Below are 24,899 nucleotides of genomic sequence, written 5' to 3'. Positions count from 1 at the left end.
GATGAAGTATTTAATACTTTAGTGCAATTTGCTGTTAGACAACTGTTGTTGTTCTTGTCGTCCTCGTCGTCACTGTCGTCGTCGTTGTCGTGGTTGTTGTTGTCATCGTTGTTGTTGTTGTCGTTGTTGTCGTTGTTGTTGTCGTCGTTGTTGTTGTTGTTGTCGTTGTTGTCGTTGTTGTTGTCGTCGTTGTCGTTGTCGTCGTCGTCCTCGTTGTTTGTTGTTGTTGTTGTTGTTGTTGTTGTTGTTGTTGTTGTTGTTGTTGTTGTTGTTGTTGTTGTTGTTGTTGTTGTTGTTGTTGTTGTTGTTGTTGTTGTTCTCCGCTGACGATATGCACCACGACCATTCATGTCAAGAGCAACAACGAGAAATAATGAACTGGATGTTTGCCAGAAATTGTGATGATGACAATAGCATGGTAAGCGTCATATGGATAAGGACACATTCTTTGCGCATATGACAAGTTAAGTCTAAATGTTCCAGTTACTTACTAGCAGTCATAGCAACTGCGGCATTGTTCTTCCCAGGTCTCGCATTTCCAAATGGCACTCGCTGCACAGTGTGGGAGCCCGTCAGAATAGCCTATACAGTATTATAGGTGGACCCCTCGCCATATGGTTGCTAAAGGGAGGGGCCCCCTTTTTACTGCTTCGCATATTCACAGAGTTGCGCTGATTGGCCCGTCTAACTGGGGCGCACAGTAACAACGTAACAAGAGGTCATAATTCATTGGTCTGCAGCCGCTAAAGCGACATCTACCTAACACCCCCTCTAACCCTGGGTTACGAACCCCTCTAACCCTGGGTTACGCAACGGTTCGCTTCGCTCCCCTTGGCAGGAGCCCTCCGTGTCAGACGTGGTGGCGAAGCTTAGGGTAAGAGAACAAGCAGTCCAGAAATCAAACGAGAAAAGCAATAATGCAGCAGCGTAACAAAAAAAAAAACGTAAGACACTTGTCAGAACTCAATTGAGATTCGTGGCCCCAAATCATGAACCCAACGGCTTTTCGCAGAGCCATGAATTTTTCTTCTCATTTTTTTTCACATGGCAAACCAGACGGGAAGGTCTGCTATTACACAGCTTCTGCATCGGCTGTTGTTATCCCGTCACTAGAGTGTTATGGCAATAGTGACGGGCCTCCTCACTATAGCTAGTTCCTTTTCCAATAGCGGGAAATGGTCGGAGCAGTCGTTTAGGCTTTAGCAGACGAGCATCGCGTCGCTAGGTTTTTATATTCCAGATGGCTTGCCACGCGATTCTATAGTTTAGCTGTACTTGTATGTGTGTAAAATAGCCGCGATAAGGCTGACAATGAGCATTTAAGGCACATTTACATTATTCTGATCGTTCATACTATTTTCTTCTTTGTCTTGAAAAAATCAAGGTTTTCGAATAAAGGTCTCACGAAAGCGCCTTCTATCAGATTCTTCAACACGCATGCGTGAGAAAGTAAGAAATAGTGCATAGAAGACGTAGCAAACATTGAGTGGTTATAAATCAAGGGCCGTATTCACAAAAGCCTCTTAGGCTAGAATTGTTTTCAAGAGGAAACTTCAGCCAATCCTGACATTGGACATATTATTAGCTAACGCGACCGGCCAATGGCAAGAGCGCTTGCGAAAAAAAAAAAACGTTTTGTGAATACGGCTTCAGAGCCCATATTCAAAAAAGGTTCTTACGCTAGTGCAGTTTGTAAGAACAATAACATTCCAAAAGGGACCGCAAACATATCATTAGCGAAGGCCGCCGACCGATCATAAAAAGTTCTTATGAACAAAAACCTTTGTGAATTGGTCTCCAGGTTTCTATTGCCACGACCGTTATATTCTTTTACTTCTTTATCATTTAGTACTTTAACAGGATAGAAACGTATCCCCGAAAGTGCTCTGAAATCATCACCACCATCGCCGGAACGCGCAGAAGAAGATGACATTAGTTCTCGTGGGTTCGCTGTTCTAGCCTAGTTCGAGCAGTCGAGGACAGCCTGACACAAAACGTCCTTTTGTATTGCGTTGGTCACCTCGCAATTTTTTTGAAGTCACGCTATCTTCTACACACCATTGTGGCCGCGAGTTCCTTGTTCCTGGAAAGCACCGACTCCGACTTCCACGTAAGTGTCGTCCAGTCATCTACACAATCCATTTTTCTCGCAGCTTATGGATCGAAAACACATCTTTTTAAATCTGTCAATGATCGATCACGTAATTTGTAAGGCAGCATTGCGACATTGTTGAAAGTTTCGTCTGTTAAGACTTCCGTTTTAAGGATGGCTGCTTCTGCAAGACCTCTTGAATTTAAGGGCACTTTAAGATGTCAATCATATGATCATGATCGCGTTATCTTACTATATAAGATAAATAAATAAATAAATAAATAAATAAATAAATAAACCACGGCGTCACGAGGCAGAGTACGAGTTGCGTGGTTCTCAAGTTGGCTTCGCTGCCCAGCGAGTCTGCTTGCAACGTGGAGGTGCGTGACGCTCTACGCAGGCAACAATAGCGTGTTAGCATGCAAGTCGCTTGCGCACATACATTCCATACACACAAAACGCTCACTTTTGTTTCCGCCCGGAAAGACTGCGTGCATACTGAGTGGAATCTCAGGTGTCGGACATGCGTTGAAAGGCTCTTCTAAGGCGCAGGAAGCTAGAGGCAGCGTGTAGATCCAGCCTATCAATTATGCAACTCGGCCATGTCACAGTGACATTGACGGCCAGTGACGGTTATTTCTGTGGCTTTCCCGACGCAGCGTCAGCGCTGCCGCCACCGTGCGATCTTCCCAGATGCGCTGAGTCATGGAATACTCGTCGGCCGTTGCGCTGCGTAGTCACGCGGAGGCGGCAGCCACCGTACTGATCGGATACTCGGCACCGGTCTACGCGCTGCCCATCTTCAGCGGAAAGCATCCGGTGAGCTGGTACGAGCTGGACAGCCGGTTCCCACGGGGCAAGGCAGCTATTCTGCATGGGTTGTGCAGTGAACATTATACTTCGCATCGTGTTCGTCACTGTTAACACAGATTAGGCGTGAGCTGTATAGCACTGTGCTTTTCTTCACGTGGCCATTCACACAGTACTCGAGGCACTGATGTTCCGGTGCGCGAAAGCCAGAAATATTCCGCACATAATTTAAAGTGATCATTCTGTATGGTCCAACGTGCGAACTTGACGCAGATTTTGGGGGCAGGAATAAGCGAACTTTTATTAAAAGGGGCACCAAATCACAAATTTACTCGACGCTTTCCAGGCGGACCTTTTGCATCGTTCTGCAGCTTGCGTCATCGCCGGTGGTACAAGAAATAAGTAGTCTTCATTGGCAGTCTTCATTGCTGCAAGCATAGGGTGCGGATTTTTCATTATGAAACCGGGCGCGCTTACGAAAGAAACAAAAAATCCAAATCTTGTCTTGCCGGCAGCAAAAATAAGACTTAGTACGTAATTTGGCAGCTAAAATGCGCCTCTTTACTGTCTGGCAATTTGGCCTCTGCATAGTCTTAGCTTCGGAAACAAGCCCGCACTGCCTTTTATTTGGAGTCTACGTAATTGCGCATTACGGACGTTCGAATTCATTACTTTGTTCAGCCTTAAGTTACGCTAAGAAGAGACTCGACATTGTCCTTAGTTTTGCTCTAAACGAGCACCGTCTGAGATACTGAAAGGTTGCAGGGCTATGCGAGATTCTTCACTCGTGTTACCAGCGCGAAGAAACGGTGTTGTCTGCGTCACCTCTTTGTGCCCCGTTTCCTCGCATTGGTAACATCAGTGAAGAACTGCATAGTACAGCGATCTGACATAGTACCAGCCCTCCCCCCATTCCATTTTCATTTGCCTTGAACTGTCTTATCCAAGCACCGGCATACTCTGCTAAAGTTGGATACCTTGGCAGAGCCAAGCATCGCACAACGATTACGTGAGGGTCGCAGGCGTTGAATGGCGCGGCTGTACGGGGCGATGGTTTGGGCGCTGTGTGACGCAGGAGGCCCGCTGCGCCTACTGCCTGCTGGTGCTGGTGGTGTGGACGCTGATGCGGGTGCTGCCGGCTCCCGTGGCCTGCGTGTTTCCGCCGCTCGTGCTGGCCGCCTCGAACACCATCAGCGACGACGACGCCATCGCCGGGTACACATCGGTAAGTCATACTCTCGTTTGCGTCCACACTGTTTGCTGTCCACTCAACAAGACGGGACCACTATAAGCCATGGGGACGTGCTGCTTCTATGGTTGTAGCTGAGGAAACCCGAGTCTATAACGTTCTGGCGTGAATTGTAGCTAGGGCCAGAGTAGTATGCGGATTCCATAATTATGTCGGTGACTTGTCACACAAACGGCGCTGATTCAGAATGGGAAAGAAGCAGAATGGAAGCCTAGATGTTCAAATTAAGCAGTAACATTACTCTATGCACGAGTGTCTTCTACAGGCAACACACATGGGGAAAAAAATTCTTCACGAGTTTTGTATTGAGTACAGATTTTCTGGTTAAGTGTATTCGATCCACGCCGAATGGCAGGCAGCAAGCATAATTTCTTGCTTTGTAGCAGAAACCTAGAACGAGGAAGAAGTTGGGCACGTGGCTCACTTTGTTTTGAAAGCACGGTCGGAGGAGACGGGCCGATGCAAGGTTTCCGGATGCAATGGGTACCACACACGTAATGTCAAGCAAATGCTATGTGCATCTAGGGTTCACATATGACGACGAGAGCTGTCTGTAAAAGTTCCAAACGAAGACTCGGGGCGAAGCTCACTTCCTTTCTTCTGCCTGGTGTCGCCCACCTGTTGTTGAAAAAGCTTCCACAAAATATTTTTTTTCCTTTCTTAAATTAGGTACATTCCCAGTGTATTTTGCGCATCTAGATGAAAAATAAGCTCTTCTTCGGGTATTCATATCTCTCGTCCTTGAAAAAAATATTTGAAATTTGTAGGTTTTCTAATGGGAACGCTCTTTCAGCACAGGATAATGCTGGTACGGGAGAGCTTTGGGAGCGGCCTTTGTTGTGCGCTGTGCAATGAATTCAGCCAGATGAGGATGATTATCTCTGACGAACTCAGTTTTTCAGCAGACGAACTGTTTAGGTCGCTATAGAGAGATAAAGAATGAGCAAAAGGGGTGACGAGCAAACTATCCACCCACATCCACCCGCTCACTTTCCCTCTAGCGAGCGAACTCGCCCGTTGCAGCTAACCTTCGAAGCACAATAATGGCGCGCGTTCACTCGGTTTTCTCAGTACTCACGCCCTACATTTTCCTTCTCTTTATTCCATTACGCTTTCACCCCCCCCCCCCCCACACACACACAGACCGCCTTCTTATAGATAATGCCCATATACTGAAACTAACATGCAAAAAAGGTGAAGCGTGCAGACAGGACACAATAGAAGAGAAGTGGACAACACGAACGCCGACCATCAACTGAAGGGAGCACTGAGACGAAAGAAAGACACAAAACTCATCTGCGCAAGCTCTGGAATTGTATCACCACGTGTAAGTCGGGTACATGGGCCGGTCTACGTGAGAGATAGCTGTTAAGGCACTTAATCTCGTCCTTGTGTAAAGTAATCGAAGGCTGACTCATGCACGATTAAGTGCCTTAACAGCTATCTCTCACGTAGACCGGCACATGTACTGTTACGACTTTGCACCGCTGCACCACGATTACGGCTTTGTGGTCCCGTAGCGCTCGTCACCCGTTTCGTGACAGAGCGTTGGTAGCGAAGACTCCGAGCCAGGCGTCGATGAGAATAACGAAAGGGATTTTATACATTATATACAGGTCATTGTACAGGACAAGATAGGATCGGCACTGGGGCCGAGAGCTCACACAAACGCTACTGTTCCCGCACGGCGACGTCCGGCGAAAACGCGTGACACATCTCACCCCAGTCGGGAGCGACACTGTCTCCCGGTGGGTCGGCGGATCCTGTTTTTCAGGCAGCGCGTCGCTGCTTTTATAATCCCCGAGGAACCATTGTCACTCAAACGGCCCAATACAAAGTCAGCACACGACGGTCGTCCGAGGGGTCCAACCAGCGACCGCGCTGGCCACCCGGTTCAAAGTTCGCGCGCGCGGAGACCTCCATGCAAAAGGAGGTGCGGCGCCGGGCTGTCTGGCACACGCTGACACGTCTAAACACGTCGCCTGCCGATGCTTCTCCCGCAGGACACCGCTGCCTGACGGCTCAGCATCTTGACTTGTGAAGGGAGAATTAGGGCGCTCGCAGGATAGATTCTGCATCTTGCAGATTCGGAATCCGGGCTTGTGGTAATGGCACAACAGCATCCCCGCCCTCAGATAAGGCGCCGGGAAGACGAGCTGCCTCCACGTGGCTCGGATGCCGGGCGCGCACGTTCGTCAGGCTCGTCCAAGTTCACGTCCAGTGTCGGGACGCCAGGTAACTTCACGTGCCCAGGTCCGACTCGCCAGGACAGGAGCTCTGCTCACCGCGTTGTCGCCAAGGCACCTCGACCAGCTCCGCTCGGGTCGTTCCTAAGACCTTGCTTCTCGCCACTGGTCCCGGTTGGTCGTTCTGCAGCTTGCAAAACCGACCGGCAAAAGGCAACACCCAACACGAACAAGTGCCCTCTGTCCCCCGTCAAACACCAGACAAGGCCATAATTCAAATCAACCTAACTAAATTGCTATCCCTCTTTTTGCTCCCGCTGCAACAAGAGGCAGGTGTACGATCTAGTACACAAGGCTCAAACAACCAGTTTTCAAATTAAGAACACAACAAAATAGACAAGAAACAATTATTAATCAGCAATAATAATTACAAATGGAATGGTCCCCTTGAAATCACTTGGACCGAAAACATACTACTGAGGAAGCAAATGAGGTCATTCATTTTTCCCGGCGATATTTTCGCGGAATCCGAAGCTGCTTATATTTGCGACCCTGCTTATCCGTGTAGCGGCGGTACAATAAGCCAGATTCCTTGCCAAATGAAACCCCCTTTTTTTTCACTCCCCGTTTGACGCTCTTCCTCAGATCGGCTAGTGAACAATCTTCCTGTTGCTCGCGAATCCGAGTTTCCCTTTCAACTGCAGCCTGCTCCTGCCAGCTGGCGGAAACCGGAGCGAGTGTGGAGCCCGCGTCGCCTAATTGCGGCGTCGCGTCTATATCGCGGCTAGCACTGCACGCGTCACTCCCACTCACCTCCAGGACCCGCTCGTCTAGGCCAGCCTCCGAGCTCTGCCTCTCCCGCGACTGCTCGCCACTCAAGTTACCTTGATCAGTCCGTGTGCCGCACCGCCTTTCGCTCACCGACGCAAAGTCAAGTTCCCTCGACAGCGGGCGCACTTTGGATCGCGTGAGCGCCATGTACGCCACGTCGGCAAAGAATGACTTGCCCTGATCCTTCAGCAGCTGCTCCGAGCTATTTGAGAAGAGGTAGGGAAATTGCTCCGGGAGGGCGGCAGACACAGCGGCCTCTGTGTTAAGTTTCCCAAACTCTCCTTCAATGACAACCGTTGCGATCGGTAAACAGACACTCCTCTCCTCGGCCACTTGCCGTATCCTAGCGCACTCTCCCGTAAAATCACTCGAGGAGACGAAAGACGGGTGAACAACGTCCATAGTTGCTGCAGAGTCCCGAAGTGCACGGCACTTCTTGCCGTTTACCTTAATTTCCTGCACATAGGGCTCCAATAGACGTATGTTTTTGTGAGTTTCCTGTATCGTTGCAAAAGCAATTCTCTCTGGGCAGCTTGCAGCGATGTGCCCTTGCTTTTTGCAATTGTAGCAGGTTAACGGTTTCCGTTTTTCAAAAAAACGCGTCGTATCATTTCGCTGTTTTGTTGCAAAAGCAATTTTCTCTGGGCAGTTCGCAGCGATGTGCCCTTGCTTTTTGCAATTGTAACATTTCCGTTTTTCGGGCTTTCCGGAAAACCCATCTCTTCTATCTGCTTTTTCTACACGCACTGCCTTCCCAATGGACCACAGATATCCAGTGGATATCCGATTTAGATCCGAACGTCCACGTCCGGAAAACAATATCCGTGGTACGAACAGGGGACCTAGTTCTTGGGACGTAACATAATGTCCGCATACTTTGATACGGTGGACGTCCAGAGGATGTTTGTTTATGGATTGACCAGCGGTGTACGTCCCCCGGATGTCCGCCTAGGAATGCCTTGCAACGTCCATTGATTTATGCCCTGGACATAAGCATGCACAGATGCGAAGCTACAGGCGGTGGTTACGATGATTTAATTCAATATTTATATCTCCCAAATCGAGCTATATATATATACCGCCGCCATAATAATCTCCTAGGTAGAACACTCGGGAAAAGACGAAATTCGCTGATTCACTAATTTTAATTTAAGAACCCGGACTTTGAACACGGGCTAAAGAAAATCTGACCTAGCACTTGCGTGCGGATTTTTACCTTTATGTGCGGCCTCGCGCACCGTCCACAGTGTGGAGTACAAGGGCATCATTCTATAAAAAATAGTATGCTATAGTCCACGCGTTTATTCTGTTCTGTTCTGAGCAAATGAATGTTTGTATTGTTAACAAAACCGATGTTCCTGTTCTATTCACCAAGCCGTACCGTCGTACTAGAACTGTTTTTCATTCTATTTCAGCAACATGAATTATGCGCATTTGTATTCTGCTCAAACTACTAAAATTTTTTGAAGGTATTTTGAATATTTAATAGGCTTTGTGGCATTTCGGTTTCAGTAGTTTACGTTACTCTTTTGTAATATGCACCTTCAATCGTCATAGTCATCAATGTGTGTGAAAAGCGACGAACGTGCCCCATTCGTGCCCCGTCACTAAACGTGCGCGCCGATTCGCTGGCTTCTGCGGGTGCCGTGGCGCGTTTTATATTATTGAATGCAGGTGCCTTTCTCGCGCGCCTTTCAAGTGACGCACTGCGACCTTGCACTTTGGAAACGCGGTGAGAGATCTTTTGTTCCGTGCGTGTGATCCGAGGGCCAGTTTCTGCGCGGGTTGTACCGACTCTCTTCACAAAGTGCGGTTAGGGCTATTGTTAGTAGGCCTATTGCGTACAAGTGAAACTGCTTTGTTCTCGCTTCCTACGCACTGAATGTCGCGACCACCCGACAGGCGTGCTTGCGAGAAGGCAAGCAGGGAGACAAGGAAAGTTATTAATGTTTTTGCGAAAGAAGGAGTTCAGGGGGGTTGTGAAAGTAGCCGGCATGACTCGGAGCAAATAGCATTTGTTCAACCTCTCGAAGCACCACGTGACAGCGGTGGGAACAGCTTAGAAAACTTAAATCGCTCAATCGCGGGATTTGAAGAGCATTGTTACGAAGACCTCACGTCCGTAGACGCAGATGACAGGGAACAGTGGGCAGAAGTCAATCTTGAGTCTGGTAGTAGTGAAAGTGATAGTGAAGAGCGCACAAGCGTACATGACGGACTGCAGGATTCCTTGCGTGAATGGGCAAACGAATATGGTATCAAAAGAAGGGCGTTAACAGCTTTGCTGAAGACGCTAAGGACACAGGGGGGACTTCATCAGTTACCGGAGGATGGTCGTACACTTATGCAGACCCCTCGAAAAAACCTGGATGAATTTCCCATTTGTGCTTTGGCGCCAGGAAAGTATTGTCATTTCGGACTTGCTGTGGGTCTTCAGCGTTCATTGTCTCATGTAGAAAAGCTGCCAGCTGTAATTCCACTCTCATTTAATGTAGATGGCCTCCCCTTGTCAAAGAGCTCCAAAATGCAACTGTGGCCCATACAGTGCTTACCCCGTGGTTGCGGCAATGTGCCCCCATTTGTTGTGGGTGCGTTTGCTGGACAGTCTAAGCCATCCTCGTCTAATGATTTCCTGAGGCCTTTTGTTCGAGAGCTGCAAACTTTGCTTGTGCAAGGTGTGAATATCAATGGCGACACTGTTCAGGTGACAGTTGCCTCGGTCATCTGTGATGCTCCAGCGCGAGCTTTCATTACTATGACAAAAGGCCATGGAGGGTACAGTGGTTGCGCAAAGTGTACAGTCGAGGGATCTTACATCAATGGAAAAGTAGTATTTTGCGACATGGACTGTCCGTTACGAACGGATGAGAGTTTCAGGGAGCAGCATGATGTTGAACATCACAAGGGAGAATCTGGCCTGTTGGACCTGCCCATTGACATTGTAAATGACCTCCCACTTGATTACATGCATCTTGCATTACTGGGTGTCATGCGGAAATTGCTCCAGTTGTGGATTTCTGGACCACTGCGGGTTCGTTTGGGACCTCTGGATAGGCACACATTCAATGAGAAGAGCAAGCTGCTAAATCCTCACATCCCTAGTGAATTTCCCCGTAGGCCACGCGGACTCGATGAGCTCGACCGCTGGAAGGCGGTTGAGTTCCGACTTTTTGTATTCTACACAGGCCCGTTGCTTCTCAAGTTCTGCCTTCGAGATGATCTATACCAGCACTTTTTGCTGCTCCATGCGTCGTTATCTATACTTGCAAACAAGGAGCTGTGTCGTGAGCATGCTGGTTATGCCGATGAGCTCTTGAGATGCTTTGTTTCACATTTCCGCGAATTGTATGGTGACGAGCATGTTTCTTTCAACGTGCACAGCCTCATACATCTTGCTTCTGATGTTAAAATACATGGAGAGCTAGACTCCTTCAGTGCCTTCGCATTTGAGAACAACATGCGGATGCTCAAGAGGCAGTTGCGCAAGCATGGAAAACCCTTGGAGCAGCTGCGCAACAGGATGGTAGAGAGCCAGTCTTGGACACGCAGACAGACATGGGATGAAATTCCTGTACATTTTAGCCGTCCTCACAGTCGAGGAGAACTGCTGCCGGAATGCTGCCCTCCTGAATACCTGAATATGAAAGGCTGTCATGGGATGCATATACAATTGCATTGTCTAAAAGAGACAACTGCTTTGCACAGGATGGCCATGTTGTTCTGGCAAAAAACATAGCCTATATCAGAGGGTCTAAGCAGCCATGCATAATTGGCCAAGAGTTTCTCATCAAGGAAGATTTCTATTCTTTACCCTTTGAGTCTTCCAGAATGGGCATTTATGTTGTATCAGGGCTATCGGGCCTGAAGCCTTGGTCCCTGCACAACCTCCAAAAAATGGTGAAGCTGCCACTGAATGGAAAGTTTCTGGTTATTCCAGAGCTTCACACAATTTAAAGGCCTAGATTTAGCTAGCATTCGCAGAAACTTCAAATAATATCTGCAAATTTATAGAGGTTGGTGTAGTGCAGTTTAATAATCCTGAAGTTTTTGCAGCCCTTAGTGGCTTACCTTACGTAACGTTTAGTTATTTGTGAAACATGCAGTGAAAAGGAGGGTAACAGTGAGCAATGAAAGAAATAAGCCTCAAATAATCCTGTAATTAACCCGTGCACACTCACTGTAGGGCAGTTCACCGCACAGTCCTATTCTGCTCAACCATATTTCCACAGGTTAGTATTGGCAGAATGCTGCCATGTTATGCCTTTATTTTCAAGGTTATTTATTGGCTGTCCATGACAAATGCCTGTCATATGTGGTTTGTGGTCTTGAGCCTGGTGGCTGATTAATGCTTGGCGCAGATAGCTGGTCTATAAGAGTAGCAAAATGAGTGCCAAGGGTAGGACACTTCGACAAAGTAGTAGGATGCCACTAGAAAATTCGCAGGCATAGGATGGAGAGCCAGATCATGTTGGGCAAGGATAATCGGATTTCATTGGGAATGGCCTTTGACTGGCACTAAGATTAAATGGCTTGGTGACACATACCGCTCCCATCACAACTTGCTGCTGGGATAGTTGGTCCATAGGTGCAACGATCCATAATGTGGCTTATTACAGCCGACATTCAAACTAGCCAAAGGGCTTGAAATACTTGAACTTTAGTAAAACGGCTGTCCTTGGCTGCAGCCAACATTTAAAGAAGACATGTCATTATGGTGAAGGCAAGTCCCTTGGGAAAATGCTTTTTCACTGGTTCCAGGCAGAGGCTTCCCTTGTTTCGCCACCACTGAATACTTCTGACGCTTCATTTTTCAGATGGCTTATGTGATCGCTGAGTTCGTTGAGGACAAACAGGTGGAGGTGGTGCCAGTGACCTGGGTGGAGGGTGACAAGTGTGCGTGGCCCGACAACCTCAAAGGCAACAGAGTGACATCCTTAGTAAAGAAATCTGTACCACCAGACACCTTCTGGAAGTGCTACAGCGTAGCAGTGAAAGGGGTATTTGGTATGTATCGTGTACATAAAAGCCTTTTTTGTTCTATACAAATCAGTTGAATGTTGAATTTTTGTTTTAGCAACATATGAACAAGCAAGGGCCAAACTTAATGACAGCCAGTATACATCAGACCTGGGCACAGGATCGGAAATGTCTCAAGGAAAAAGGACAAGGAGGCCACCAGCTCAGTGGTCTGACTCGGATGAGCCTGACACACCACCGCCACCCAAGAAGGCCAAGCAAAGCTCCAGCAAGCAAATTCCAGCTCCACCAAGCAACTTCCCACTAGGTGAATTCAAAATACTTGTTTCTACTACTTATGGTATCCTGACACTTAGCAGTTAAAAAGTAAATTTAATATATTTTGCTTACTGGTGAGTTATTATTTCCCAGGCCTCTCTTCTGCTTCTGCAGTGCAGCAAGACAGCTGTGAAGAGTCTGAAGGTATGTGACTGACATTTTATAGATAGTGCCTCAATGGTAATACAGTGCAAATCTATTTTAGCTTGAGCTTCCTAATCCACAAAGAATAAAGTGCTTCCCCATTGTGTAATATAAGCCATTAATTGAATTGTTCTTGTCACCTGTGAGGGCTTCGACATACGGGCTGACAAATCAAGGAATGGTCATACGTCTCCTTGTTGATTTTGGTTTGTGTTTCATTTTGCATGGCCACCTAACGTCTACTTTTGGCATAAATTCTAACCTAAGCACTTGTGACAGCAGTGTATTATTTCATTTCTAGGTTCACCCGCATTAAAGAATGTACACTTGTGGCTACTGTTTGCTCATAAACAGACTTGCAAGTCATTGTACATGACACATCTATATAGCAATGTAAAGCAAGCGTTCTGGCCAGTTATTTCCTGTTTGAATTTCAGTTTATGCTGTTAGGGTGTTAAACTTCTGTTCAAGTGAGAAGTAGGCTCTTGGCAGCTATGTTGATAAACCAGCATGATTTAGTTTTGAATTGGATAATGGGTCATGTCATATAGTTAGCTGACTTGCTTCATTATTTATTTTGTACATTGAATGTTTTAATGCTAAAGCTTGAGGTTACCTTCTTACAATTCATTTGCAAACTGTCTTGATGTATTAGAGGAGCGATTTGCATAGCTATGCGCAGGTGTGAAATTACACCTTTAGAATGTAAAAAAGAAACTGTTCTGGGCATGAGGTTGCAGGCTCAATTTTGAGCTGCAATATGATTTGGAGCGGGATGCATAAACACATGCATTGCGCATTGGGTGCACATTACAGGACCCTAGGTGGCCCAAGTTCAGAAAACATACTTCAGTGCCTTTGATAGATGGTATGTAGCTTTGGGACATAAAACACCATGAAAAGAAAGAAATGAGTTTATAAAATTGAAATGTCCATGGTGTGTTGCAAGCAAATTGTGAACTCACTAAAACTTTACATCATGCCTGTAAAGTGAGCACAGAGAATGCAAGTCAATGCACTGATGAGTTGGTATGCCAACCTATGATATTGAACATGTAAACAAAATGCAGACTGCAACTGCAATCATTTGCTTAGCACTCTTGCATTTTGGAGCATCCTATGGAATGTCTACCATATATGTGTATCAATAACATGACATATGTTCACTATAGCTATGCATTCACAGGTTCACTGCAATCACTCTCTGCAGATGTGAATGACATGCTGCAAGGTGGTGCAGGTGGCCCTAGTTCACACAGTGCAGATGGCTCCAGATCACACACTGCAGGTGGCTCTAGCTCACACAGTGAGTTTTGATAAATCTTGCTTTTACTTTTTTTTTCAGTGAAGGGCTATAATTTTTAATGTGGCAGTTCTGTCATATGTTTAACTTCATGTGTATGTAAGCCAAAAAAGTTTCTAAGATGTATCTGTGGCTTGTTCCTAACTTCACAACTGGAATGCACTTTGCAGCTGCTAGCGACAACCTGGAGATGAGCATGGTAGAATGTTAAATGGGCTGGGGTCCCACAATGTGACAGCCTTTGATATTAGTGCAAAGTACAAGCATGCATTAAATGCTCACTATTCTTTACTGTGCAGGTGACCAACGGACTTGTGTACCCTCAGGTTCCCCTGACGAACTTTCAAACAATAGTAAGCTTTCATTGTACTATAATACTTCACTACAAAATTTTTTAAAGTTGTGAATGTACTTTAACGTGTGATGGCATTACTTACATAAACTTTCAAATACGCAGTTTTTTTTCACTGTGTGCCTAAACGCCCATTGCATGAACACTGTTTTGTTGCATTGAGTCTTGCTCTGAAGTTCGTGTAGTAGCGCATACCTGCAGTCACAAAAGCTTCAAAGGCAATGTGTGCGTGTTCAGACTGTTGTAAAGAGGCTATTTATTGAGACCCCTGTTTCAAATCTATGTTGTTCCATGGCCTCAAGCCATTCAAAGGAAGGGTGCATCTGTCTCATTAGGTTCAATGTAGCAGGCATGGTGCAAAGCATTATAAATTCGTTATATGTTGCAACTTGATTGTGCCTTATTTTGTATTGCTGATGTGTGAGAAGCTGCCAGTTTCTAGGACAATGCAATGTTCTTTGTTTCAGAATAAATTGCTAGCAGTTAGAAAATTGTCTGATATTTTAGTAGCACATCAAAATGTTTTTATGAAAGGGCATTTCTTTACCTAAAGTGTACTAATCAAAGACACTCTTACATTCCAACATACCTTGCAAAAATAATTGCCTGTAATCTGTGATGAGAAAAAAAATGGCCTATGAAATGCCTACCTGGTTTGGTTCCTGACTGCCACATTTCCTTCCTTTTGTGTTTGAAGGCTTCAAGAAGCATGTGCTCCGACTGCTCAACATCGTACGTTTTACGCAACAACACCATGGGGATTTGCTTGAGAAGTTGTGCAACATGTATGCAAAGCAGCCTCTTGGTGGAACTGATCCACTCATCGAGTGCCCCTTCCGCAGCTTGGAAGATTTTATGGCTTTTGATGAAAGCCTGGACAAAGAGAAGACTGCGAGTTTGGTACGTAGTTTTCCTGAATTTAGCATAGACAATAGAGAGCACTTGAATGCAAAAAAAAAAAGATATATATTCAGTGGTGTACGCCCCTGTTGCTTGTAGTTACAACTGCATGCTGTTGCATGAAACAGGTCAGTGTATATGAGGTTAGTGTAGCTGTACAGAAATAATCTTGCGAACATAACTTGCACAGGGACAATGCACGCTGCAATTGCCGAATGTATGCTTAAGAATGAGATTTCTGTGTCTGTACTGAAAACCATTTGCAGTTACGACTCATGTATGCTGAATGACTTAAAGTATGCACGACAGTATGCGCCAACATAAACCCTACTTGAGATAAGCCCAATGCACAAAATACTTACTGGCAAGGTTGCATTTTACAAACATCTTCCAGCAACTTCTGAGCTTAGATACACTTGAATTCATAATTATGAGCTATTGCTTTGTTGGAATGCTAAAATTTCTACCAGCAAAGGAAGAACATCTCTACATATCTGACATTAAAATCTGTCACACCCCTCCATTACAGCGCTGGTATTCTTCATTGCACTATTCTACCATCTACTCTGTAAAGCTGATGTCTTGGAACACAGCTACACAGTGAACTGATCACAGGTGGTCTGATTGACCTTATCCAGGTGGTTTCAAAGGGGAAGAAGTGCAAAAACATTCATGTACCTTATGCTAGGTGCACATTAAAGGACCCCAGATGGTCAAAATTAACCTGGAGTCCCCCACTACGGTGTTCCATATAATCATCGTGGTTTTGGCACATAACACTCCAGAATTTAGTTATTTTTTACCCCCGTGTCTTTAGAGTTGCATCTTCCAATTGGCAATTTTTCTTGAAAATTGCTTGGGGAATATGCAGACCTTAAGCCCTGACATGTCGCTTAGCTGCATCAACTGTGTCATCCTACCTATGGCATGGTATTGTTGATTAGGTGTGAGCTGATGCATATGCATAATGCTCTGCATAGAAATGTGGCTACATTAGTGGAAAGTAGCAAACAGGAAGCCGCTGACCAGTCTCTGCCACTGTGGCAGTTGTGTAATAGCCTGATTGTGCAGTGGAATGGTTTCAGCAGCTATTCTTGGCAGAGTGCAAAGAAGACACACCTAGTCTTCTGCACCACAAGGCCATGTTAATGAATACGTAACTTCTTATAGGTCTCTTTGCTTGGAGTTGCTGTATGCTGAAGAAAATAACACTAAGACTTGCTGTTTCTATGGCATGAGAGTGCTGCATGACAGCTTCTTTTGTGAACATGTTTGCCAACGATGCCATGCAGCAGGCGTTTTCCAACTGGTATAGCCATACATTTAGTTTTCATTTTCTGTGATCGCACACATTTACTCGAAATCTGTTTTTTGCAGGTTCACGAGTTCACAGACCTTGGAGGGAGGAATGCCAGTGCAGCGACAAAGCGTATTCTTGCGTACACCCTTCATGATGACCTGGCCACACTTTTTTCGTGGGTTGGCCGAAAGGGGAAACTTAGTTTCTCTAGTCTGAAGACTACAGCTGCAATTATTGGTGAGTTGAAACTTCTCTTTATATCTTTTAATGAGTACGAGCACTAGGATGAACTTAATTTATGCTTTCGATAGACAGCTATTAAGCCTTTTATTACACCTTGGTTTAGTGCAAACAGTTCAATATAGTACACACCAAGCGCAGTGTGGCTTTGGGTCATCTACAGCATCACTGCTGCTGCACCAGGTCCTCGTATATCGCTGGCTACTGGGAAGCGATTCATATGAGTGGACACGATGTTAGCGAAGGCTGGTGGTGTTGAGCAATCACCTTTGCTGCCACACAAGTCCTTTTATTCCAGTGCACTGAGCTATTGTAATGATAGCTTTTGGGTGTGTTGTCGATCACCTGGTGGTGGCTGATGAAAATAATATAGTGTCTAGCATGAGGTATTTTAGTAAGGATTAGTTGCATTCTGCTCTCTATTTTGCTACCTAGTCTATAGTTGTCAGTAAGTCTAAAAGATATCACCAGCGTTGCTTGTTGGGATTTCATTAGAGCTTTTCAAGTTCCATTTCTTACACAGTGAAGTCTGCCTTTTATGTGTTTTGTTCTTTTTATGCATTTTTCTTAAAGGGAAGCTTTCGCTCGGGTGCTGCTATCTAACTACATGGAAAAGCAGAAATCATTTTTCTCGCAGTCACTGCAATGAAATTCATGAAGTTACCTTTAAAGGAAAAAGTTAAATTCATGGCGTCAAATGTTTTACAAGAATCCTAAATTTTACAAAATTTGAACTAAACTGTGAAGTTCATAACTGTATCTCAGCAATTCATTTTATTGCAATTCTGTAAGCTGGACCTAACGGTACGCCTAAATCAGACAAAATTGTTACATTTCACATCGATCTCAAATATACTACCTATTAGTGAATAGGACATTTCCAAAACCCGTGTAGACATTCTAACAAGTTCATGTAAGCTGCTGCAAATTTCTCCCTCAACTTTGTCTGCTTTAGGTGATCTATGTAAAATAAAATTTACTGAAATGCGATATGTCTGATGCAGAGTTATATATTTGTAAAGCTTTTTTTAAATCTTTGTAAAAAATTACACCCTAAATCAAAATTTTGCTTCCAGCAGTGACTAGACCTTAATTTTCTCTCGCAAATTCAATAAATCCCATACAAAACAGTCTAGGTGCTGCTTCATAGGTGTTTCTTCACAGCATTAGAGTTGGGCCCGAGCTATAGCTTCGTATGTACAGTTGTGCATAAAGGACATGGACACACAAAAAAACAATGGGACGTACAAGGCGCATACGATACCTTAGTGAAGTAAAGCTTCATCCTAACATCCCAAGGTATATTTGCTATTCTCACCATTAGTGCGAACTTGCTTATTTCAGTTGCTGCAAGACGGATGACAGAAGGCAGCACTAACGATATTGAAGACACCATCAAATCGTGGCTAAGGCATGCTCCAGAAAGGGCCGGCAGCCATAAGAAGCCAAGCGCTGAGGTCTGCCTGCCTCAAGGTATGCTTTTACCCCACCGATTTTCAGCAGCTTGAGAGGCGGTGCCGCATGTTGATTTCTTTAATCGCAGAATGTACCCTTTACTATCCGAATATTCACTTGTTAACATTCCTTAGAGAAGAGCGAGTTGTAAGCGTGATTAAAAAATGTTGGTTGACTTCCGGCTAACTTTCGAAGAACATGCTTCAAGCATCGTTAATGCATTCTACAGAAAGTTAGGCCTTATATCAAAGATGACCGTACTTATATAATGATCGCACTTTTTTGTCAAAAAAATTTATGCAAATTCAGGGGTGCAATTCAGGTTAAATTTCCCACGAAAAGAATTCTTTTTTTCATCCCGCATTTGCTGCGGGATGACAAGCAGGCAGCTGCTGCTGTCAGTTCGGGACATCAAAACAAAAATGGTGGCCGGCGGAGGAAGCTGAACGGGATTATTTTTCTTCTTGTGAGTACATTAACGTGCATTGAAACAGTTTCTTCCGTATCAGTAATGAATAATATCGTTAATATCGGCAAGTTTGCGACAGTAGCGTAGCCATGTCCAATTTGAGAGGACAGAAACAGAGAGGGGCACGCTTAGCTGCCAGTGACATAGAAACACATGGCGGGCACGCTGTGGAAACTGCAGCATTTGTCTTCACTGCTATCCTAATACGGCACGTTTCTGCTAAGGGTGGGCGAATATCTTAGCTGCGTTACGAGCGTCGGTGTATTAATAGGGTACACTTCTAACGTATCAGTGCAAACGTGACCGCTATTGTTGCTACTCGTGATTTGTTGCGTGCCTACGAGTGCATACGAGAAGAATCGAAAGGCGCCGTTTGTGTTGTTGTTGACCAAAACCATTATGAAGCCTACAAATAATAAAGCCGAGACAAGTTTGGTTGTAGCTTTTTTTTTTTTCAAGAAAGTGTGGAAAGTGATGAAAGGAATGAAATGAGGCATCTGTTAAGAAAGAGAAAGTTGGGTGTGTGCAGATCACTTGGTATGTCTTCAAGAGTTGTTCACATAGCATTCGACAGATGGTAAGCGCGATCATCGTTAGCTAGACTTGGCACACAACATATCGCTGTGACAAGTTCAGGGTGCGATCATTACACGGGAAAGAAAAAAATCAAATTTTGACAACAAAATTCAGGGGTGCGATCATTATGCGAGTAAATAGAGTAAAGAGTTTACGAATGTGAGCTGTGTTATTCTCTCGTATTCTTTGTTTGTCCGCTCGAAGCTAAAGTTTAGTTCTGTTGTATGGAACTGTATTAATTTGACTGACTAATGTTGCAAAAATTGTATGTGTTCAGTGATGTTTCATTTGTGTCCTGTACAATCCATTTCTTGGACGCCGTGTATCTTATGCCTACGAGTGTGTACTGCGCATGTATAATATTAGACCCATACAAATAAGGCGGAAATACCGTGATTACTTCACAAACACTTCTCCTGTCCGCAGTTACTGTGAGCTGTAACGTTATGCATGCCTCGCCCTAAATTGCTTAATCCTAGCATTTTATATGCGAATTCCTCTTGCACCTCTAACGCTATAACAATCTCTTGTAACACAACAAAGTACCTTGCATCGTGATCTTGATATATTAGCTCTACTATTTGCTCATTATCTGGCTCGTGTATTTGATTAATTCAATTTTTTGTTGCACTTTGTACCGCTGTTGTTTGAGATGTTTTATTTTTTGGTTTTGTGTTCTTTGTGTAACAGAAATGCAACAATATTAAGGCATAATAGCTGTTCTTGGGCACTTTTAGAAAAAAACTCAAAAAATGAAATAAGTAAATTAAGTTACCACTTAGCAACATGAATTCACATCATAATAGTGGCCACAGTGGCTTTCCACTAGAAATGGACATGGGTTTCTCCAACTGAGTTGCATGGCTCAGTTGGAACTGTTTAATACTTAGCTCAAGCTTCTGCATTGTGATCAAGACTGATGTTTTAAAGCAGCCGAAATGTAGGCCAGTATGACTGCACTGCTAGTAGTTAACTGGTTTTCTGAATTAAAAATTTACTGTTGTCTGTACTTCATTTATGTATGTGTACATAGTTCAGTCTCTGCTTTTAGAGGAGCCTTCCGTGAATGTAGCTGACATAAAAGACAGCTCTAGTTCAGCATGCATCAGCTGTGATTTTAGGTTAGAAGTGATAAATGGTGTATTAAAGTCAAGCCTGTGCATTTTTTGCATTAAGAATGAAAAGAAAAAGACCTAATAGTTGCGTATTACCTAGGATCATGCTGCAGTCATACTCGTAGCACATAAGCCTAACTTGCTGTGTGGGTGGGACGAACACTCACAGCACTAACAGGTTTATCAAAAAGGGATTGGGAGAGGGATTATGTTGAACATACTTCTTAAATATGCCCTTGCCAACTGCTATCCCAAGTGTACATGAATACAGCAGCTTAGATGATGCACCACAGAGGTTTGGCATGCAGGTTTGATCTCTAAATATGGGTACCACTTCTGCTGTATAAACAGGAAGCTCTCCCATGAGTAACAATCTTCATAGCACAGGTGTACCTGAATGAAGTGAATGTAGGGACGTACACTAGATTAGAACAGAGTGGGAGACCAGTGCGATGCATTATAATGCTGTATGCATGCACGTTTCCTATGAGTGCCACTGCATTTTTGCATCTGATTTGACTGCAAAACTGCGCTTTGAAAGCTAAAACCAGCTGTCTACAGCATGGCTGGCCCCTTCAGGTTGCCACTCATATGAGCAGGATGTTGATTTTGCAATGGCTTGATCATTATCCACAAAGCAGGCTTGTACTCGTTTGTTTCCCCAAACCTCACATTTTTTATCATTCTGCTCTTTTACTTTCATGCAGAATAAGTGGAGGCCATTCCATTGTAAAGCACTGCAGCTATGACCTGAAGACTGCACAGGCATCAGAGGCTGCTTGGTTGTGGGCGTGTGCATCTGGTGGAACTTAGGGGATCTGCTGGGCTACGCCAAGGCATGTTTCGTGGACTAGAGGCAGCTACTCAGGGATTTTTTTTTTAACTTTGCACAGTGCAATTGCAGAATTTTTTTTCATGCATTGGAAGGATTCTGCCTGTCATCTGCATTGTCAAATCACTTGCAAAGTCATGCTCTTGCTAGGCTCCATCAATATGGTTTTGTGCAGAATTTGTGTGCGAGAACTTTTTATTGTTTTTGTTTTTTAATGTCATGGCAGTCTTCTGTATTGGTGAAATTGCTACCATTGCAAAGCCATGGTTTTCTGAAATGCTGTTATTCTGCTACTGTACAAAACTTGTGTGCGAAATACTTACATTAGACGCAAGATCTTTTTTACCTCAATATTTCAGAGTATTTCTGTTTGTTCTGTATGTGCATCTACATGTCCACCCATTGTTAGCATAAACACACCAGTGCATGGTTCGTGCACAATGCAGTGCACAAGCGGCAAAAACCACATGCATGTGTGAAACGCTAAGGCAGTGTATTCCGTGGGATCGTTGCCCAGATTTCTCTGCACAGAAGCGGTTGGCTTGCCAGGAATAAATTTGACTGTTTTGCAGTCTTGCTCATCTGCCTGAGACCTAGCTCGCAAGGAGGATCCTGAATCCTTTGCTTGTATCTGTAGGCCACCGTCGTAAGTGGCACATTCACTGTTGCATAAATCCCACGCTTACTGTAGCCCTGCTGTGAAGTGTCCACAATCTGTCCTCTTTGCATGGCTGTGAGAATCCCAGCCATTTCCTGTTTCTGAGCGCACGGAATGAAAAGACTGCGACGCATGCCTTAGTGGCAATTCAGAGGAACCCTCAAAAGACCAAATAAATATGTTAGCTTTTTTATGCTGCAATTGCAGCTTGGACTGACCCCGACATATACGGGCATCACTGAAGCATATGCTGTGCATAAGTATAGCAAACAAGCTGCTCCTGTTGCATTATGCTAGTGTCGTGTTCTGCCGTGCTCTATCTGTGAAATGAACACATACTGGCCTATTGTGTGATAACGTCACTGTGGTGTACTATTGTGGAAACACATGCTGGTGTGTTCATGCTACCAGTGGGCTAAACCTTGGACCTTACTGGAAATAGTAAAGGCCAGCCACTCATTGCAAAAAATGCTGGACAGGCCTTTCCCTCTTGCCTTTTTGTGTGCTTGATGGTCTGAGAATCGCCTCCATTGCAAAGACATGCTTTTGTAAGATGCTATTATTTTTCCTTTGTCCAAAGCACTTTTTGTCACTGGATCTTGAGGGTTTTTCTAACCTCTGCCTTTATTATGCATGTTGCTGCCTCTGCAAAGCTACCCCTTCGTGAGACCAATAATGTGCCTGTGTAAAATAACTTGTGAGAGCTTTTTACTTTATATATTTTTTATGTCATGGAAGATTCCTTTTATATTGCTGCTGCTGTAAAGCCATACTTGTGGGACTATTGTTGCGCATATGTATAGACTTTTGTGCAAGATACTTTTAGCAAGACCAACTTTTTTTAAATGTTTTGGTCATCTGTGTCCTACACTATGAGCATCTTGCTTATAAAAGCAAGGATACACTTTATTGAAGTGCTCTTAGTGTGTTTTAGTACAGAACTTTTGTGCAAGATACTTTTATGATATATTTTGTATTATGGGAGGATTCTAGTCACTTTCGTGCATATGTAAGTTGCTTCCAGTGAAGTGTCATTGTTCTTTGTACAAAAGAACTTTTCTGTGAAGTCTGATGGGTACGTCTACAGTTTTACAAGGTAGAAGTGCTACCACAGTCTATATGCAAGTTTAACATCTAGTCATTGAGCCAATGAAACAGCCAGTTTGTTTTTGCATCATGTGCATTGCTGTTGTTGCAAAGATGCCATTATGTGCGTTTTTGCAAGAAAATGTGTGCATAGTCATTGTGCCAGATATTTCTTGTTCTCTTGTACTGTTTGTTTAGTTATGTTTGCGATATCACAGTTCAGGTACCAATGCAGTCAGTTTATTCTAGTCTTTTTCCTTTATAAAGTGTATGTACATCACTGCATTAAGTTGACAATTCGAATTTTTCTGTGTTAAGGTCACTTCAAGAAGCATCTTTAGTTCTCTTCTGTGCCCCTGTACTGATCTTGTCAATGTCAACATATACTCCTGCTGGCATCTTTTGTGATTTTCAATTTCTTGTGGGTCCTTATGGGCATTTCTTTAATGTGTTCAGGCACAGGTTATGTTTTGCTGTGCCAAGCACACAGGCATGTTCTTACAGTATGCTTTTTAAATAAAGATCCAATGTTTCTGCAGTTTATGCGCAAGTCTATGCCTCAGTTAGGCCATCCTAAAAAGCTGAGCAAGTTTTATTAAAAGGCTTATTACATCATTTGAATTCACATTCATGCAGCTTAATATCTACAACTTTGATGACTATTGGAGTTGATACATAATGCATATTCTGGCTTATTCTGTGCATTTGGAAACTGCACATATACATTTCTGATGCCTGTGTACCAATGGAACTTACATTAAATATGTTGAATGTGCCAGTTTGCAACATGTGCTTCTGCCGTGGATGTTGTGTCCACGTACATTTTCACCTTTGCAACCTGCACCAGTAAGATGGTCCCAGTTCCTTTAGCGGCACTTAATTATTTGTGGATGCAATTTTCACAGTAAAGGAAGTGCAGCATATCCCTGTAACTGGTACATTGGTTCTTAGGTATAGCACAGCTTCTAAAGCATTGAAAAAGCCGCAGTACCAGCAAGGTGACACCCCAACAAAACCGAACAATGGATAAATCCCGGATTTATCGTGGATGTCCTCTGTACATCTCGTGGACGTTTCTGTAATCAATATCCACATTTAAAATCCCACAAATGTCCCTGGGATGTCCATGTCCAGATTGTTTTATCCAGCGGACATTGTTCGGATATTTAGTTTTAAAAACGTCCATTTTTAAGGTCCGACGGATGTCCGAATGTCCGATAAGGGCATACACGGGACGTCCGATTGAACGCCTTTTTTTTTGCACGGGACGGTCCCTCAGATATCCGCCGTATGTAATCTGGATTTGTGGGGATATCCGGTGGATGTCCAAACGTCCGGCGCTAAACGTCCATCGGATGTACTGTGGATTATTTGTGGTCCATTGGGTTGCTGTGTAAGCTGCGGCGGGTGTAATACTCTTCCGCTAACTCTGCTGCCTTGCTTAGCTTAACCTCCTTTAGCCTATCTTGCAGTCAGAGCCGGACATCCTCATCAATGCAACGGTAGAACTGCTCCAACGCGATGCATTCGACAATTTTGTCGCGGTCGTCGTAAACCTCTTCGCCCTTCAGCCATTCCACCAGGTCGGCTTTTAGACGAAACGCGAAGTCAACATTCGACTCCTTACCCTTTTTTGCATACCGGAACCTCTGCCGGAAAGCTTCAGGCGACAATTTGTACTTCCGCAGTAGCGCTTCCTTCACATCACTGTAGCTCTCAAACGCCTCTTTCGATAAGCAAGTTATTACGTCTGATGCCTCCCCAGGAAGCAAGGCTAACAGATTCTGTGCCCAAAGGGATCGGTCAATGCTATTCCGTTCACACACGTGCTCAAATTTCACGAGGTATTTGGCCATATCCTCTCCGACGACAAAGGGTGGAAGCTGATCTCGTATTCTTGGAACATTAGAAGTAAGACTAGGCGCCGGCGAGTTATTTCGGATCTCCAACTCTTTCATTTTAAGCTCGTGCTCACGTCGCTCCCTCTCTCTCCTTTCCTCCTTTTC

The 24,899-nt window shown here is 44.4% G+C and overlaps 2 protein-coding genes across 9 annotated transcripts in view; both read left to right on the top strand.

The window, feature by feature from the left end:
- The first annotated feature begins 318 nt into the window (after positions 1-318).
- LOC135920538 (Na(+)/citrate cotransporter-like) overlaps positions 319-24,899 on the top strand; it is a 42,640-nt gene continuing 18,059 nt past the window's right edge. For 3 of the 7 annotated variants that reach the window (XM_070534576.1, XM_070534575.1, XM_070534573.1), the window contains exons 1-3: positions 1,922-2,110; positions 2,752-2,911; positions 3,978-4,127. In XM_070534576.1, coding sequence (XP_070390677.1) covers positions 2,798-2,911; positions 3,978-4,127 — 264 coding nt within the window. In that variant the 5' untranslated portion in view covers positions 1,922-2,110; positions 2,752-2,797. Of the gene's footprint in view, positions 419-1,921; positions 2,111-2,751; positions 2,920-3,977; positions 4,128-24,899 lie in introns of those variants that run through there. The other 4 variants (XM_070534574.1, XM_070534578.1, XM_070534577.1 and 1 more) reach the window with 4 other exon arrangements.
- Positions 8,583-23,431, top strand: LOC139056382 (uncharacterized). 2 transcript variants are annotated; one of them, XM_070534580.1, is made up of 10 exons: positions 8,583-8,900; positions 11,983-12,172; positions 12,243-12,452; positions 12,557-12,607; positions 13,794-13,913; positions 14,210-14,263; positions 14,960-15,162; positions 16,540-16,699; positions 18,047-18,175; positions 21,025-23,431. In XM_070534580.1, the coding sequence occupies exons 2-10, from the start codon at positions 11,983-11,985 to the stop codon at positions 21,027-21,029; spliced, it is 1,122 nt and encodes a 373-aa protein (XP_070390681.1). In that variant the 5' UTR covers positions 8,583-8,900; the 3' UTR covers positions 21,030-23,431. The 2 variants fall into 2 exon arrangements, with proteins under 2 accessions (XP_070390681.1, XP_070390682.1); XM_070534581.1 differs by lacking the exon at positions 8,583-8,900 and adding an exon at positions 10,823-11,397.

This window comes from Dermacentor albipictus, chromosome 2 (genome assembly GCF_038994185.2).
Source record: "Dermacentor albipictus isolate Rhodes 1998 colony chromosome 2, USDA_Dalb.pri_finalv2, whole genome shotgun sequence".
In the NCBI taxonomy this organism is placed as follows: Eukaryota; Metazoa; Arthropoda; class Arachnida; order Ixodida; family Ixodidae; genus Dermacentor; species Dermacentor albipictus.
The sequence above is the reverse complement of the archived record's forward strand: the minus strand, read 5'-3'. Positions and strand labels throughout refer to the sequence as shown.

Coding starts and splice junctions, on each gene's coding strand:
- LOC139056382 (XM_070534580.1), top strand. CDS start 11,983: ATGGCTTATGTGATCGCTGAGTTCGTTGAGGACAAACAGGTGGAGGTG. Junction 14,264..14,959: donor TGACGAACTTTCAAACAATA/GTAAGCTTTCAT, acceptor TTGTGTTTGAAG/GCTTCAAGAAGCATGTGCTC. Junction 15,163..16,539: donor AAGAGAAGACTGCGAGTTTG/GTACGTAGTTTT, acceptor TGTTTTTTGCAG/GTTCACGAGTTCACAGACCT.